Here is a 19,287-nt window from a genome sequence, read left to right on the forward strand (position 1 = left end):
GGGAGAAAAGCATTAAAAATTCCTTACTGATATTTATTTTCTAAAATAGTTTTTATTTTTTTTGGCAAATTTTTTTTTTTGTTGTTTTTAAAGCTGGTTATGTTTTTAAAGCTTGGAAAAACCAAGTTTAACACATGTAATGTGTCATAAAAACTGCACTTTTGTTAATAGTAATTGCTGACGGCTTAATATTTTTGTATACAAAATCCATTAAGGTGTTTTTTCACATTGTGTAATTTTTTTGATCGTGCATTTACTGTTTTGTGAGAATAGCCAAATGTTTATTTTTTGCTCTATGCAATATTGCTGTTAACATCTTCTTCTTCTTTTGGCTGCTTCCGTTAGGGGTTGCCATAGCGGATCATCTTCTTCCATATCTTTCTGTCCTTGCTCTGTCACACCCACCACCTGCATGTCCTCTCTCTCTGACTTTGTCTCCTAACCATCCAACTTGAGCTGACCCTCTAATGTACTCATTTCTAATCCTATCCTTCCTTGTCACACCCATTGCAAATTTTAGCATCTTTAACTCTGCTACCTCCAGCTCTGTCTCCTGCTTTCTGGTCAGTGCCACCGTCTCCAACCCATATAACATAGCTGGTCTCACTACCATTCTGTAGACCTTCCCTTTCACTCTTGCTGATACCCGTCTGTCACAAATTACTCCTGACACTCTTCTCCACCCATTCCACCATCTTTTTCACTTGTCTTCCACAATCTCCATTACTCTGTACTGTTGATCCCAAGTATTTAAACTCATCTACCTTCACCAACTCTACTCCCTGCATCCTCACCATTCCACTGACCTCCCTCTCATTTACACACATGTATTCTGTCTTGTTCCTACTGACCTTCATTCCTCTCCTCTCTAGAGCATATCTATACCTCTCCAGGGTCTCCTCAACCAGCTCCCTACTATCTCTACAGATCAGAATGTCATCAGCAAACATCATAGTCCACGGGGACTCCTGTTTAATCTCATCTGTCAACCTGTCCATCACCATTGCAAATAAGAATGGGCAAAGAGCTGATCCCTGATGTAATCCCACCTCTACCTTGAATGCATCCATCGCTCCTACTGCAGACCTCACCGATATCACAGTTCTGTCGTAAATATCCTGTATTACTATTACGTACTTCTCTGCCATGCCCGACTTCCTCATACAATACCACAGCTCCTCTTGAGGCACCCTGTCATATGCTTTCTCCAGGTCCACAGAGATGCAATGCAACTCCCTCTGGCCTTCTCTAAATTTCTCCATCAACATCCTCAGAGCAAACATTCCATCTGTGGTGGTCTTTCTTGGCATGAAACCATACTGCTGCTCACTAATCATCACCTAACTTCTTAACCTAGCTTCCGCTACTCTTTCCCATAACTTCATGCTGTGACTCATCAATTTTATTCCCCCGTAGTTACTGCAGTCCTGCACATCCCCCGTATTCTTAAATATTGGCACCAGTACACTTCTTCTCCACTCCTCAGGCATCCTCTCACTCTCCAAGATTCCATTAAACAATCTGGTTAAAAACTCCCATCTCTCCATAGGTATGTCATCTGGACCAACGGCCTTTCCATTTTTCATCCTCTTCATAGCTGTCTTTACTTCCTTTTTGCTAATCCATTGCACTTCCTGATTCACTATCTCCGCATCATCCAACCTCTTCTCTCTCTCTCTCATTTTCTTCATCCATCAGCCTCTCAAAGTCCTCTTTCCATCTGCTCAACACACTCTCCTCACTTGTGAGTATGTTTCCATCTTTATCCTTCGTAACCCTAACCTGCTGCACATCTTTCCCAGCTCGGTCCCTCTGTCTAGCCAATCATTACAGGTCCTTTTCTCCCTCCTCAGGGTCCAACCTCTCATACAACTCATCATACGTCTTTTCTTTAGCCTTCGCCACCTCTCTCTTGACCTTGCGCCATATCTCCTTGTACTCTTGTCTACTTTCTGCATCTCTCTGACTATCCCACTTCTTCTTTGCCATCCTCTTCCTCTGTATACTCTACTGTATTTCCTCATTCCACCACCAGGTTTCCTTTTCCTCCTTCCTCTTTCCAGATGTCTCGCCAAGCACCCTTCTTGCTGTCACCCTTACTATATCTGCTGTAGTTTCCCAGCTGTCTGGTAACTCTTCACTGCCACCCAGTGCATGTCTCACCTCCTCCCTAAACTCAACCTTACAGTCTTCCTTTTTCAACTTCCACCATTTGATTCTTGGCTCTGCCCTCACTCTCTTCCTCTTCTTGATCTCCAACGTCATCCTACAGACCACCATCCTATGCTGCTTAACTACAGTTTCCCCTGCCACCACTTTGCAGGCTTCAATCTCCTTCAGATCAACCCTTCTGCATAGGATGTAATCTACCTGTGTGCATCTTCCTCCACTCTTGTACGTAACCCTATGTTCCTCCCTCTTCTTAAAATATGTATTCACCACAGCCATGTCCATCCTTTTGGCAAAATCCACTATCCTCTGACCTTCTTCATTCCTCTCCTTGACACCATACCTACCCATCACCTCCTTGTCTCCGCTGTTCCCTTCACCAACATGCCCATTGAAATCCGCTCCAATCACCACTTTTTGTCCCTTGGGTACTCAGCTTCATAATCATTACTCTGTCTGACACTCTTTTCACCTCCAAAACATTCTTGACATACTGTTCCTTCAGAATAACTCCTACCCCATTTCTCCTCCCATCCACACCATGATAGAACAATTTGAATCCGCCTCCAATCCACCTGACCTTTCTCCTCTTCTATTTAGTGTCTTGCATGCACAATATATCAGCCTTCTCTCCATCATATCTGCTAACTCTGTCCCCTTACCAGTCATACTGCCAACATTCAAAGTTCCTACCCTCAGTTCCACTCTCTTTACTTTCCTCCTCTCCTCTCCTGCCTCCGGGCACGTCTCCCCCCTCTTCTTCTCCTTTTTCTTCTTCAGCCAACAGTAGCCCAATTACCTCCAGCACCCTGTTTGCTAACAGTACTGGTGGCGGTCGTTGTTAACCCGGGGCTCGACCGATCCAGTATGGAAATTTGTATTGTTGACCGCATATTGATTTGGCAGAATTTTACACCGGATGCCCTTCGTGACGTAACCCTCCCCATTTATCCGGGCTTGGAACCAGCATGAAGAAACACATTGGTTTGTGCATTCCCTGTGGCTGGGTTAATATTGCTGTTAACATGATAAAAGGAAATTCTAGTATACCAGAGAGATTACTTAATATGCTTTACAGGTATCCTTTCTGAAAATAGGTTTACTGAAATTATTTCTACTAACATGTAGTCTGTATTATAGAAAATCATTTTTAAATTTATTAAGTTTGTATTCTTATTGAATAATTCCTGGTATTGTAAATAAAGATTAATCAAATTGTTTTACTTTATTAGATTAATTAAGAAAATATAGTAGTTCTCTTATAGAATACTAATATTAGTAAGTGTTTAGATTTTGGGTGACTTTTTAAAATTCCATATTGTATTGATTCTACTAGCAATAGCATATACCTACAATATTTTTGATAATATACTGCATTCTAAGATGGTAAATAAGTATATTAAAAGGCTGCCAAGATTACATAATATAATATTCTAAACAGGTTTTGTTTTTTATTTCTGTTTTCACAGGATATAGTGCCCATCATGGTTGATTACTGTCTCCTTCTCCAACGCACGTAAGTGACAATCTGTCTAATGGCAAATATTCAGTCTTTTATTTAAATATAGATTTGTGAATTTCCTTCTAGCACTAATGTTTCCATTGGTTTCTTAATACTTTTATAGTAGATAATACTGTTTACCTTAATGTTTGGTATTATTATAGATAGTGAGACCTGAAAATTTAATCAACATACATATCCTTGGGTTTTTGTCTAAATTACCTTAAAGTCTTGATCAAGCAGTATAATCGGAACCTGTTATTTTTTATTTGTTTTTCCATTTAACTTTTCTCAGTTTGCAAAAGTTGGTTAGCCATGCACAAAGTGCTTGGACCTATACATTTCCACTATTTGCACCTGGCTTATGGAATCCACACAGTCGTTTTGGAAATTATATGAAACAGATGGATGAATGATATTCATTTACAAAACAATACAATACAATACAGTACAATTTATTTTTGTATAGCCCAAAATCACACAAGAAGTGCCGAAATGGGCTTTAACAGGCCCTGCCTCTTGACAGCCCCCAGCCTTGAGTCTCTAAGAATACAAGGAAAAACTCCCAAAAAAACCTTGTAGGGAAAAATGGAAGAAACCTTGGGAAAGGCAGTTCAAAGAGAGACCCCTTTCCAGGTAGGTTGGGCGTAGAGTGGGTGTCAAAGGAAGGGGGTCAATACAATACAATACACAGAATAGAACAAATCCTCAGTACAGTATAAAAATAAAAATTTTAGAAGTTCAATACATTTGTATGTAATAAACAGTCACGTTGCTTCATGTCTAACGGCTGCACTATAAAAATTGGTAACAGTTTAGAAATCCATGGGTCATGCACTTAAACGACTGGTATTATTTTCTTTCCACCACTTATAGGTTCTTCTTTAATGATTAATTTCTGTCAATTTATGCTCTTCCATGTTAAAACTTACATGTGATGACTAGATTTTAGCTTCTTGGCACATCTTGGCTTCTTCATGTTTATTACTTAGAATGAGATTGATCTATCTCCTAGGATTTCAATAGTATTGCCATGAAGTTTTCACTTTATTAATGACCATAGTGTACTATGAAAATTTCAACTGTTGTCTATGTGCATCCCTCCTTTATGGATTGTATTTGCCGTTTCTCAGGTCCAGGTCCTTCTTGAATTTTGAGGAGTTTGTCATGTTCTGTCCAGCAGGGAGAATTAGCTCCCTTAGTGGACCAGGTTAAATGCTAGTAATCCAAACATGGAAAGGTTGTTCTGCTTACAACAGCCCACATAAAACAACGTATATCAAATAGTACTAAGAATCTGTTATAAAATGTATTACTTCCAGTTTCCTTTTTGTTATGCATGCTTCTGAAACACAGGTGGCACATTATTGTAAATTGAAACCATTGCCACTTCACAGTGGACATATTCTGGCATGATAATTTTTTTTCCCTTGCATTGGAACAAGTACTCCTTGAAACCCATTTTAAACCAAAAGAACAGGCATAATATTTTTTTTAATTAATGAAAACGATTCAATTTATAGCTGGTGGCGGTCGTTGTTAACCCGGGGCTCGACCGATCCAGTATGGAAATTTGTATTGTTGACCGCATATTGATTTGGCAGAATTTTACACCGGATGCCCTTCGTGACGTAACCCTCCCCATTTATCCGGGCTTGAAACCAGCACGAAGAAACACACTGGTTTGTGCATTCCCTGTGGCTGGGTTAATATTGCTATTAACATGATAAAAGGAAATTGTAGTATACCAGAGAGATTACTTAATATGCTTTACAGGTATCCTTTCTGAAAATAGGTTTACTGAAATTATTTCTACTAACATGTAGTCTGTATTATAGAAAATCATTTTTAAATTTATTAAGTTTGTATTCTTATTGAATAATTCCTGGTATTGTAAATAAAGATTAATCTAATTGTTTTACTTTATTAGATTAATTAAGAAAATATAGTAGTTCTCTTATAGAATACTAATAATATTAGTAAGTAGTAAGTTTAAGGAGAATACAACTTATCTGAATATATAGGACTGAAAGAGATCTATCCATCCATCCATCCTTGTAAGTTAGTTACATTTACATGGTTTACTAGACTGTTTATTCTTTTAGTGTATCCAAAATTGTTTGTTAAATATTGTGTACCTCTTTAGTTAGACATACAACACTTGCAGCAAGTTTTAATATTTGCATGTTACTATAGTTAGGTACAGTAGTCATGAATAACAGTGCCTTGGTTGGTATCTTATTCAGCAACAGAAATACCAATGGTAGATTGTTAAACCCCCATTTAGTTTGCGGAGTGATAAATGGGAGTTGAGTTACTTTTGCCATTGATCTTCTCCTTTTTTTATTTTTTATTTTTTTTTAATTTAAAGAAATGCTTTACAGTGCCTATAAAATATATCAACCACCTTGGATGCTTTCACATATTATTGTCATTCAACACAGAATCACACTGGATTTAATATGGCTTTTTAAATGCTAATCAACAGGAAAAGATTCTTTAATGTCAGAATGAAAATTGTTACCTGCAAAGTGGTCAAAATTAATTCTAAATATAATTAATTGCAACTGCCCTTTCAGTAAATAACAACTAAGAAAGAGTACAAGTTGTATCTGCTTAAGAAAATGGATCATAACAAACATGCAGTGATGCATGTCAAACTTGAAAAAAGCTAAGGGGTGATGGTTCTATACTCAGGAAGACACGTACTGTATATTTACTTTGTCTGGCTTTAATGCCAATATTTTTGGAGTAGAAATGCTCCTAGCTGTACTGAACATGTGATGTTAGTGTAAACAGACGTGTTTATTTATTTTTAATAGTTGGGAAAGTCTTTCCTGTCCCTTTGCTGAAACACTGCTTTCACTCCTTCCCAACTTGATTATAGTAGCTGTTTAAAATACTGCAATAAACATATGGAGCGTATCATCCACATTCATATATATATACACATATACATATACTGTATACAGTATGTATATATGTGTATGTGTGTGTGTGTGTATATATGTATGTGTGTGTATATTTACATACATTATTTGTATATGTATGTATATGTATGTTGTGATAAAGATGAGGCGAAGACATTGTAAAGTTTTGGGGCAGCCACCCATATATTGTTCCACTAACTCCTATCTTGTTCTCTTTGCTGATGAAGCAGGCTGCTCCTCCTTCATCCTCCTTATAACCTGAATTTTACTAAGTGAGTTTGGGAATGTTAAGTTTTATTTTAGTCAGAATGAAGTGAAACTGTGACATTAAGCTAAAATGTGTTTAAATGATTTTGACAGGGGCAACACGGTGGTGCAGTGGGTAGCGCTGCTGCCTTGCAGTTAGAAGACCCGGGTTCGCTTCCCGGGTCCTCCCTGCATGGAGTTTGCATGTTCTCCCCATGTCTGCGTGGGTTTCCTCCCACAGTCCAAAAAACATGCAGGTTAGGTGCATTGGTGATTCTAAATTGTGCTTGGTGTGTGTGTGTGTGTGTGCCCTGTGGTGGGCTGGCGCCCTGCCCGGGGTTTGTTTCCTGCCTTGCTGCCTGTGTTGGCTGGGATTGGCTCCAGCAGACCCCCGTGACCCTGTAGTTAGGATATAGCAGGTTGGATAATGGATGGATGATTTTGACAGTTGGCCAAAGTAATTTAAAAAATTTTAATAGATAAGGAATGTAGCAGTCAGTAGTGGTTTGTAATGGCTAATTGTTTTATATTTGAAAGAAGCTATAGGAATCTTGATCCAAAGACACTATTATCTTAATTTGTGAACCTTTTTTTTTTTTTTTTTTTTTTTTTTTAGTGATTTACTTTTCAGCCAAATATATTCGAAGATGGGGGAAAATTCTGTTGCAAAGGGTGTCTTCCTTGAGTGTTTGGAGCAGTACATCCTCAGTGATCGGCTAGTTGGCCTTACTCCACATGTTATGAAGGATCTTCTTATCCATTTTCAGGACAATGGCATGATGGACAGCATTGAGTCTTGTATTGTACACATGGACATTACTAGCCTTGATATTCAATGGGTGAGCTTGTTCAATTAATATGTAATGAATAGCCTAATTATGAAATTTTTATGTATCACCCTACATTTTTAATCCGTATATACTATAATAATTTTGTGTGAATTACTTGACACTTAAGATCCGTGTTGCTCATTAGTCCCTTAATAATTTACATGCAGGAAGGTGCAACACTATAGCTATTTATTGGAACTTTTGTAAACCACTAGCTAGGAAAATGTGTTTGTTTTTCAATTTAAATAGTATCTGCCTTAGAAAAACATATATTATTACTGACTACTAGTCAGATATTTTATTCCATGTAATATATACTTATTTTTCAACCATTGACATGTCAAGCATTTTCTTTGTCTGAACTATCTCTTTAACTACTAAAGAGTTGTTAGTAATAAGTGATATAACTATAGCCAAACAAGTAACCTCTAAATCATTTCAAAGACAAAATGATCTCAGCCTTGGTTTGGCTGAAACCAATGGTTGGAGGAAGGTCGTAATATGCTAGTTGTAGACATTCAATGCAGAGTTATTTTTTGAATATTATATTGTTCTTATATTGTACAAAATATGGACTAATGTAGCTAGAATTGTGCACTTTATACTAATTCTACACTCTGTATAAACTACCCAAAATCACATATCAAATGTACCATCACTTCTTTGCTCCCTGGTCCTGGTTTTGTCCGCTATTCACATCTACTAGACATGTAGTTTCTGTAATTACCTAAACGTTCTGAAGCTCTTCTACATCTCTAATTATGTTAATATGCTGACTTTAATCGTAGTTGGGTACCTTCTTGTGTTCATTTGGAAGAATTCTGTACATCCTTGTGTTTTCCAATGACTAAAAAATGTACTATATTTATTAGATTAAAGAAAGGTATTTTTAAAATAATTAATTTACTTTTTTGAACCAATAGTTTTACATTTATAGCCTTTTTCTCTGTTAAAATTTTATTTTATGGGAAGAGGAAAGTATTCACTATATCAAAGAAAGAAAAATAACTGTACATTGTAATAACCACAATTCATCATTGGTTTTGATGTTTTGTTATGCAAAAATGCAGTAAAGTGTATTATAGAAAAAAAACTTAGCATTTTAATGCATTGATGTTGTACACATCTTCCCACATTAATACTTCTGAATAAAATAACATGAGTCCAAATTGATTAACAGTAGGATAGTTTCATAGACAAAAATAAGGTTTAGTGTGTTTTGTATTAATTATTTTTACGAAAAAATGGGGCATTAATGATTATAAAAAAAAGTTTTGTGTGCCAAATGAAAAATTGATGAAAAAAATATGTAATTATTCATAATAATATGTCACTGCTTAAAACTATACTTCCGTAATGTTGCATAGAGGTGGATTTTACATCATGGCTGCTGTGTATGTGAAGCAGTAAATGCAGGATCCAGTATGCTCAGTGGTTAATACTAAAATCATGTGAAAATGTTGAGCATTAAACTATCCCTTCCTTTAGTCTCTTTCTACCAGATTTTAGTACCATAGCTTTTATGTTTGTAAAACAGCCGATCCTTGAAGTCATTGGCCTGGAGGGTAAACTGATGTCTATTTTGTTTTCAAAGATAATGCAGGAAAGAAACAAAATTTTGCAATGCTTATTTTTAAATGAAAATTAAACGGACTACATGTTTTCCATAAAGATATTTCATTCTTACATCAGAGTAAAGGCAACATTAAAAGATATTTCTTTTCGATTTGTGATTTTACCTGAGCCTGTGGGTGTCACTGTTTTGTCTATTTGGCAATTGTTCTTAACTGATTTTCTTTTCATAAAGAAAAGTTTGACACTGTAGCATAGAAATTTTAGTTTTTGTAATTGATTTTAGTAGATGGTTTTTATTCCCTTTTTTCTATTGAAAGTCAACTTTATGTTGATGTGGTAATGGCAAGTATTTGTATGGTAATTGGCGCATATGGGTGTTTTAGAAAGTAAAAAACAGTTTTGCTATATACACATTTTTAAATTTGAGTATATATTTTAGTATAATATGTAATGCATGGTAAAGTTATAACTAATCTGCTTTTTAACTGATATTTCAAAAAAAGTTGTCTCCAGTTACCATCAGTTAAAAGTGTGTCTGCTTGCTACAGTTTAGCAACATAGGTGTGTTTTTATGAAGCATGTTCATATCATTACTTATACAAAAATGTGGTTTTCACTTGCAGGTTGTTCAGCTGTGTTGGGAACATCATCTTTATGATGCAATGATTTATGTATACAACAGCGGGATGAATGATTACCTTACTCCTATGGAGGTATGGTACTAGGAGGCACTAAAACACTTCTTTTCCATTGCCAGATATCTTTTTTAGCACATCTTTTTAATTTCTCAACAATGACATATAATTGTTTTCATTTTTCCATTTTTTTTTATGGTTCGGTTTAAACATGACACCCCTTCACCTGTCTAAACTAATTTTAAGGCTGTAGTACCACTGTGCATGTTTTTTAAGTTTATCTTTTCTTAAGCAGTATGTGTCTGCCAGGGTAACTGTAGACACTAATACTGTATATTATTTTGAGAAGAAGCAACCAGAAAGTTAGAACGAATGTTACATACTACAGTATACATTAAGTGACTAGCTGTTTATTGTGACTGTTCTAACTGCTAAGGTTATCACTGATGTTCTGCATAATTGTCCATTTGGGTAAAAGTCTAATGTGGTCTGTCAATGGATTTTTTTGCCATTGGGGTATAAAGTTAAGTGTTGTTTTATAAAGGTCTCTTCGTCCTATGACATTTGCTGTATAGTGCTTCACTGTCTTGTAATTGTTTTGTGCCAGCTGGTTTTAAGGAGGCTCTTTTCACTCATTCATAATAAAGAGAGAGCAATTATATTACTTCAGGTTATTTTTATAAAACTGCTGGAAAGACAAATCTCCATTGTATAACTGCTGAGCTTTCTTGCTACAAGTGTATGTATATGTATACACAGTAGAACCCCGCAAAGATGTGGTTCGGGGTTCGCGGCCTCAGTCATTCGCGGATTTGTCCTAAGAACCTAACTAATAATTGTTAGCAGAATCCGCAAATATCCTCCGCAATTTTTTATGGCAATACTGCACTGCAGAGAGAACAGGAAGCAACCGTAGAGGAAAACATGGCTTGGGATGATGAAAGTAGCCAATCCAAGAGTGTTGTACTCTCCTAGAATTGGAAACTTTAACTCCCAGCAGTTCCTGCAGTGGCTCTGATTGGTCTTCTGCTGAGGGTGCAGGGGCTGTTGGGGTCAAAGGATGTTAGCGCGGCTTTTAAAAAGGGGGCAGGTGACCAAAAGAAAAAAAAAGTTTTTGTAATTTGTGTTTCAAGTTCCTGTCTCTCTGCCTGCCTTCTGTTGGGTTACCTGTACTTATTCGTTTTGTCCTGGTTCGTTTTGTGATTGGGGTCTGGATTGTCTGCCGTTTGCCTGTGTATATGAGGACTGTAAGTGAATTCGTTGCCATCCTGCGAAGAAAGGAGCGCTCCTGAACCCGTCCACCCATCTTCACCATTTCAAGAACTACCGGTAGGACTATCTTTATATTCCCATTCAACGTGTGGATCTCTGGACGATCTATTTTCATCATTACATTTCATCCGTTGCCATTTTTCATGGACTTTACTGTGTGTGTTTTGTTGGTGCTTTGTTGTATTTAATGTATAATCGCCGTAAGGGGAACAGGGGTGGTATTGTTGTTTTCATTACATTCTTTATTTGCTGTTTGATTACCGGTTTGCTTTGTTTTTGTCTCTGTTTGTGAGTGTGTGCCGGTCGGGTCAAGGCTGGCTGCGTCCCCGGAATCTTCACCATAAAAATAAACAAATCACCGTCTTCTTGACGGTGTGAATCTTAGTGGCACCGGAACGCTACAGCGTTATTCATTTCTCCTTGCTGCTGATCGACTGCTGCCCTGTGACGCATCTCCAGTTGAGTGTTCTCGTGCTTTCCGTTTTGTTCTTCTTAATTCTTAAACCGCCACAATCAGCTATAGTCATTTCCCAGTGCCATTTGCCAGCACATAGGAGCCGAGTATATTCTGCGACATACATTCATTGAACGCCGCAACCGACTATTGTCAGTTCCCAGTGCAATTTACCAGCACGCCGTAGCAGTTCATTAGCAGTGTGTAAAATGATCAGTATTGCGGTAATTGTGATGCTCTTTGCATGAAAAAAAATGTGTTCCATTAAAATTTCACTTTTTCTTTGTGAATTGTGACGTTTACTTAAAAAGTGCAGCAAAAAAGTATTTGGTGTCCAGGGATGCATTAACCCCCAAGTATGTGGCAGTTTAAGGGTTTAAGCCTCAAGATGCCATAGAAACGCCGTGCACCAAGGCTTCTGGCAATGAAAACGTGCTTGCATGAGTTGCAGCACATATAGCGGTAACATTGGTATTTTACATTCTAGTACTGCGGGTGACATATCAGTACAGTACTGTACAGTATACGGGTTTACCTTTACATTCTTTTTTTTTTAGGTAATGTATTAAGCTGAGGTTGAAATTAGGGTCATATTTAGGGTTTAAACTATAAAAATAGGCATTTTTTAACCACATCCATAATACGTGGTTTTTCACAATTTGTGGGTGCTCTAGGAACGTAACCCTCGTGAATTTCGTGGTTGTACTGTGTGTGTGTGCATGTGTGTGTGTGTGTATGTATACAGGCTGGTCCAGATCTAACTATGCAATTATTGCATTGCATTAAAAGTTGCATAGTTAGATCTGGACCACCCTATATATTATATTTATTTATTTATATATTTATTTATATATACATTACTGTGCAAAAGTTTTAGGCAGGTGTGAAAAAATGCTGTAAACAAAGAATGCTTTCAAAAAATGGAAGTGTTAATCATTTATTTTCATCAATCAACGAAATGCAGTGAATGAACAAAAGAGAAATCTAAATCAAATCAATATTTGGTGTGACCAAAACAGCATCAATTCTTCTGGGTACACTTGCACACAGTTTTTGAAGGAACTCGGCTGGTAGGTTGTTCCAAACATCTTGAACTAACCACAGAACTTCTGTGGATGTAAGCTTCCTCACATCCTTCTGTCTCTTCATGTAATCCCAGACACTCTCGATGATGTTGAGATCAGGGCTCTGTGGGGGCCATACCATCACTTCCAGGACTTCTTGTTCTTCTTTACGCTGAAGATAGTTCTTAATGACTTTGGCTGTATGTTTGGGGTTGTTGTCCTGCTGCAGAATAAATTTGGGGCCAATCATACGCCTCCCTCATGGTATTGCATGATGGATAAGTATCTGCCTGTATTTCTCAGCATTGAGAACACCATTAATCCTGACCAAATCTCCAACTCCATTTGCAGAAATGCAGCCCCAAACGTTCAAGGAACCTCCACCATGCTTCACTGTTGCCTGCAGACACTCATTATTGTACCGTTCTCCAGCCCTTTGACGAACAAACTGCCTTCTGCTACAGCCAGATATTTCAAATTTTGACTCATCAGTCCAGAGCACCTGCAGCCATTTTTCTGCACCCCAGTTCCTATGTTTTCGTGCATACTTGAGTCGCTTGGCCTTGTTTCCACGTCTGAGGTATGGCTTTTTGGCTGCAACTCTTCTGGCCAGACTTCTCCGGACAGTAGATGGGTGTACCTGGGTCCCACTGGTTTCTGCCAGTTCTGAGCTGATGGCACTGCTGGACATCTTCCAATTTCGAAGGGTAATATTCTTGATGCATCTTTCATCTGCTGCACTAAGTTTCCTTGGCCGACCACTGCGTCTACGATCCTCAGCGTTGCCCGTTTCTTTGTGCTTCTTCAAAAGAGCTTGAACAGCACATCTTGAAACCCCAGTCTGCTTTGAAATCTTTGTCTGGGAGAGACCTTGCTGATGCAGTATAACTACCCTGTGTCTTGTTGCTGTGCTCAATCTTGCCAGGATATGAAACACTGTCTTCCACAACCTCACCTTGGTAGCAGAGTTTGGCTGTTCCTCACCCAGTTTTAAGCCTTCTACACAACTGTTTCTGTTTCAGTTAATGACTGTGTTTCAACCTACGTGTGACATTGATGATCATTAGCACCTGTTTGGTATAATTGGTTGATCATACACCTGACTATAATCCTACAAAATCCCTGACTTTGTGTAAGTGTACTTATAAGAATTGATGCTGGTTTGAAGGCAAAAGGTAGTAACACCAAATATTGATTTGATTTAGATTTTTCTTTTGTTCACTCACTTTGCATTTTGTAAATTGATAACAATAAATAATCATTATTTATATTTCTGAAAGCATTCTTTGTTTACAGCATTTTTTCACACCTGCCTAAAACTTTTGCACAGTACTGTATATATAATATATATATATAATACTGCGGTGTAGCTCGGCAGGATTCTCTGGCTGTCAGTTTGGCACAGGACCTGGAAAAAATTTCTGTGGAAAGAAACTCCAAAAGACAGTGTTATGACATGCAGAGAAAAATCGCCAACACCCATGATTACCAAGTCCGTCATGGGAAAGAAGAAGAATAAGCAGAGCTGCAGTCCAAGCGGAGATCCCATGCTCGTCATGGCTGACGCTCAAGAGGAGCTACGGAGCGACTACACGGATCGGGAAAGACCTTCGAAGGAAGACGACTACCACGAGGTATGTGCTGGGGATGTAATCGATAACATCTTTAAAATAACACATTTTGTCCCGTGCACATACCTCAGAGAAGTCAATCCAGAGGCTCTGCGGGATGCAGAAGAAAAACCCAAAGGTGATGGGGCGCTCTCATTCAAGTAGACAAGCCAGAAGGACTTCCACATGTTGGGTGCCAGCGAGGGACATGTGACCTACCCCGAGGGATTCTGGGAAGGAGAAGGTCCATGTCCCACTGCTTTCTACTTCGACCAAGAAGCAATGGACTTGGTCTTTCCGAAGGGGAAGGGGGAGGCGAGCGAAGCATCGCTCACCCCATGAAAAGGTAAGGAGGTCCGGGAAATGACTGATCGGTCCGCGGATAAATTGTTATAGGCGGATCGCAGTTAGCCAGAGGTGGCACCGCGGGCCTCCAAAGAGAACTACAACTCCCAGAAGACTTTGCGTAACCCAAACGAGCACGTTCCTGAAGCGGACGTGCTCATTGGCTCCTGGCTGGGTGGTAGGGCTGATGATGGCTCGAGCCCACCTCCGGCCGATTTAAATAATGTAAACGTACGTAGTTTCTTTCAGATGGTGACTGCAATCAAGAAGATTATTGAGGAACTTGGAGCAACGGCCGAAGCGCCTTTAAGAAAGGTAGAAGAGTACCTACAGCGGTTGGGTCGGGAGTCTCCCGTATTGATCGATTCGGTGGTACAGGTAAGGGTTACCGGTACCGTACAGAATAGAGGGAGGCAGAGTGAAACAGGCCCGCGGTTAATTAGTAGCGGGTGCCAGGTCACCGCGAGCCCAACAAGAGAGTTGGGAATGATGACCGAGTGTGCGGGGGAAGGATCGATTGAACCAGAGCAGCTGAATAGTGCTGTCTTCCGGAGCGATGCGGTTTTGAAGAAGCCACCACCGGTCATCTATAAATTGAAAGGGATACAAACAGTAAAGGAGCTCTCTCCTACACAAAGAGAGACCCAGACTGTGGACAAGCCCCAGATTAAAAAGGAGATCCCAAAAGAGAAACGGGGGTCTCCTGATAAAATAGTGAAGGGAGCTGAGAGCTCAGGTGCGGCTGTGGAACCCTGCACAGCAGATAAAGGGGCGGAGCTAAAAATTTCCAAGCTGTTTCCAGTCTCACAGAGGGAGAATACCAGGAGGACGGCGGCTGTGCTATGAATGCCGCCAGCCGGGCTATATGTGGCGAAATTGTCCCAGGAGAGCCAGGGAGGAAGGGAAGCCTTTGTACAATGTCTCCCCATGGTTCTCCTATAATTATTTTACAAGATGGAGTCACGGAACAGCCACAGCAAATCCCTCCTGGAGGAAGAGGACCCTCGCGGGGCTGGACGCTACACCCCATGGTACTTCGCTGAGGGGGGAGTACTGTGGTATATGGCCAGCAGTTCGTCCCGGCCAATACCCCCATGCCGACAGGTGGAGCCTTTCTTGCAACATGGAGGTGCCCCGAGTTCCAGCAGGGCTCTGATGTAAAACTCCACTGTCCATGATGCCTCCAAGGGATGCTGCAGGAAGGCACAAGGATTTTTATTATATCCTGGAAGTACTTTCTAGTCACGGGAATGGAATTAACGAAGTACTTCCGGGATGAAAAAGAAGGAGTTTTCACCTGACCCGGAAGTGTTATGAAATCACGTGGATAGAGAGAAAGAAGCACTTCCGGGTCAAGGACTCTGGGGAAAACCCAGCAAGGTGAGCTGAGTTGGGAGGAAGAGTGACGAAGTGTCTGGGAGTGGAGGATTGTTATTATTGTATTGATTATTGTTGATTTATTGTCAATATTGAGGATTGTGGAGGTGGAGGTGCTTTGTGCACATTATTAGAATTATTAAATTAAATTCTTGGACTTTTATCTGGTGTCTGGCATGTGGTCTGAGGGTTCAAGGAGACGACAGCGCCCCTATCTGTCACACTAATATCTATATATATATAAAATCCCTATGTGCGTCCAGGTGTCCGTGTGTGGGTGTCTTCTGGTGAAGTGCGCATGCGCGGGGCACGGTGCGATGCGCGATATTACTGTCAGAGAAAGTTTGAGGCGTTTTACGGAAATGCAAACCAGTATTACTGCGAGAGGAAATTAAAGGTACACAATACAGTGATGCATATTACAGCCACATACAAGCCAGTATTACTGTCAGAGGAGATTAAAGGCATATTACCGACGCGCACGCCTGTATTACCGCCAGAGAAAATTAAAGGTATATTACGGATGTACAAGTGAATAAAGGGCGCAGCGAATAAAGGCGTGCGTAAATAAAGATCTGCACTTTTGTTGCTCTTCACATATTCCAGAGCCATTTGAACTAAATTAACTACGAACGCCTTTATTTGCCGCGATCAAATTGAGGTCGCCCTTTTGAAGCTCGCCTTTTTGTGCGCGCCCTTATTGAATAGAGCTGTACAAGACAGTATTACTGTCACAGAAAATTAAAGACACACAATACACGGCGGCAACCCACGAAGAAGGGTCAGCTCAGCAAGTAAACATCAACAAAAGAAAGGCTGAAAGAAAGAAAAATACGACCAACAAAAAGAATGAGGTCAAAGTCCCTTGCCATTTAATATAGACTGTTCCTACTAATGTTTATGCACTACTGTTCTAGCGCCCGTTATTGTAACAGGCTAAATGACTAGTATATATATATAATAGATCCTAAGCCTAAAAGTGCAACGATTTTACGTCACGTTTTTTGTCATGCTTGAAATCGGGCTTATTTTAAAACCTACATATGAATTTTGGTATCATTCTTTTCAGAATTTATCAAACTTTAATTTGATGTTGTTAGATTTTCAGATTCTTATTCCGTTTTTAAATTATAAACTAAGAAATTTCAAGTACTCACGTCCTGCGAGACGAGACTTTGTACCAAGAGATTTAACCACACCCGGGGCTGGAAATAAAAGACAAAGAGTAGTACAACTGCTGTATAGGCTTTTAAATGTTCGATGCACGAGATGCAGATCACGTGGCATGGCAGCAGCAAGCCAGAAGCTGATCAAGCAAAAAGGAGATTAAAAAAATCCTATTTTTTTCCCATTGTATCACCGTTTAAGAGGGGGTTTCAGAGGAGTGATCGCATCTCCTTGGGGTGTGTTCTGTCCCACTCTTCACAAAGTGAGAGGCAGAGACGCAAAGTGGCTGGTGTGTAGCGCAGGCCAGGGGGGTTGCCGAGCAAGGCTCCACCACTTCATCCAACTTGCTCCAGAAATCATCTTTCTCATCCATTGCACTCCCAACTTGCGGGGCATATGCACTAAAAACATTTATCTTCACACCTTCAGTTTCCAGCTTCATAATCATCTCTCCGTCTGACACTTATTTTTCACCTCCAAAACACTCTTGATATACTGTTTCTTTAGAATAACCCCTTCCCCATTTCTTCTCCCTTCCACACCATGATGGAACAATTTGAACCCACCTCCGATCCTCCTGGCCTTACTCCCCTTCCACTTAGTCCTGTGCACACGCAATATATCAACCTTCCTTCTCTCCATCACATCAGCTAACTCTTTTCCCTTACCAATCATAATGCCGACATTCAAAGTTCCTACCCTCACTTCAGCTCTCTCGGCTTATTTCCTCTCCTACTGCCTCCGGACATGCCTTCCCCCTCCTCTTCTCCTTCTTCGGCCAACAGTAGCCCAATTTATGCCAGCACCTTGTTGGCTAACAGTTTTGGTTGTGGCCGTTGTTAATCTGGGCCTTGACCGATCTGGTATGGAAATCTGTATTGTTGTCCGCATATTGATCTGGCAAAATTTTACACCAGATACCCTTCCTCATGTAACCCTTCCCATTTGTCCGGGCTTGGGATTGGCACGAAGAAACACGCTGGTTTGCGCATCCCGTGTGGCTGGGTTTGTAATTAAAATAATAAAGTAAAATACAAGACAGGGTTAACGTCTCAGAAGGGGTGCCTCCAAAGTGAACGGCAGGAGAAGGACTAATGCACCATTGGTAAATAACAGTAAAAGTCAGGAGTGTTGAAAACTGGAATTTTTTTCATGATTATATGTGCATTACCTAGAATACGTGCAATGTAAAAAGAGTGATCTTCACCTAAAAAGATAGAAAAAGTGGTTGTATAATATAATATTTGTCGCATTAAATTGCTATAGGTAAAACTGCATTTACCTTCATTTAATTATGGTAATGATGTCGGAAATAAAAAAAATTAAATGTATTACCAGGAACATGATGAGGACGTAGCAGCTTACTGTTCCAATTGCATCTTTATATTTACATGGCATGTTCAATATTTACATGTTATTATTATTACCATTACGCCACCGCGGCAGTAGTAGTAAGAGTGTCAATGTGGCATGCTAACGCGGCTTTTTTTTTTGTGCAGTTATATTTTTGAAGAAAAGCGCACGTGTTCTCTATATTTGTACCTTTTGTGAAAGTGTTTCTTTGATATATGGACTTCAGGCTTCATACGTTATATAGTTTATGCCTACATTTTGTCATTTACTATTAGAATATGAAAAACGTTTCTGTTTTAAAAATGTGTTTGCACAGCCTACTATAGAAATGGAACACACATGAAATGCATGTATTCCTAATAACGCTAGAATTATTTCCACTCTAAAACTCCACTTCAATTCCAGGTAATCAAATCAAGGCAAGGCATGAGCTAGGAGTTCATTCTAAGTCGGTGGGGGGATGGAATAGCTGGCTGCTAGTAGCTTTTGTTTATCATCACATTTAGATGACAAAAGACTCTGGCTGAGATGTGCAAACGGCTTTAAGACGCGATTTAAGGTGGGACGGATTTACGAGTTTTTTCGTAGGCTCTGGTAATTCTAGTGTTAAAGAGCCCTGTACAGTATTAAGGAGCTAAGAGTATTTTATCCCGTACTTCTCAAATTCAATATTAATGACTATTGTATTACATATGCAAAGTATATTACAGAATTATTCAAGTGGTAAAATACAAATATTTTTCAGACAGGTTAATTTTC

The 19,287-nt window shown here is 39.4% G+C and overlaps 1 protein-coding gene across 1 annotated transcript in view; it reads left to right on the forward strand.

Moving 5' to 3' along the window:
• The window catches only part of vps8 (VPS8 subunit of CORVET complex), an 893,492-nt gene that overhangs the window by 393,456 nt on the left and 480,749 nt on the right, over positions 1-19,287 (forward strand). Inside the window, exons 20-22 of the mRNA XM_051931263.1 lie at positions 3,639-3,685; positions 7,463-7,685; positions 9,875-9,964. Coding sequence (XP_051787223.1) covers positions 3,639-3,685; positions 7,463-7,685; positions 9,875-9,964 — 360 coding nt within the window. The remainder of the gene's footprint in view (positions 1-3,638; positions 3,686-7,462; positions 7,686-9,874; positions 9,965-19,287) is intronic.

This window comes from Erpetoichthys calabaricus, chromosome 8, assembly GCF_900747795.2.
Source record: "Erpetoichthys calabaricus chromosome 8, fErpCal1.3, whole genome shotgun sequence".
NCBI lineage: Eukaryota > Metazoa > Chordata > Cladistia > Polypteriformes > Polypteridae > Erpetoichthys > Erpetoichthys calabaricus.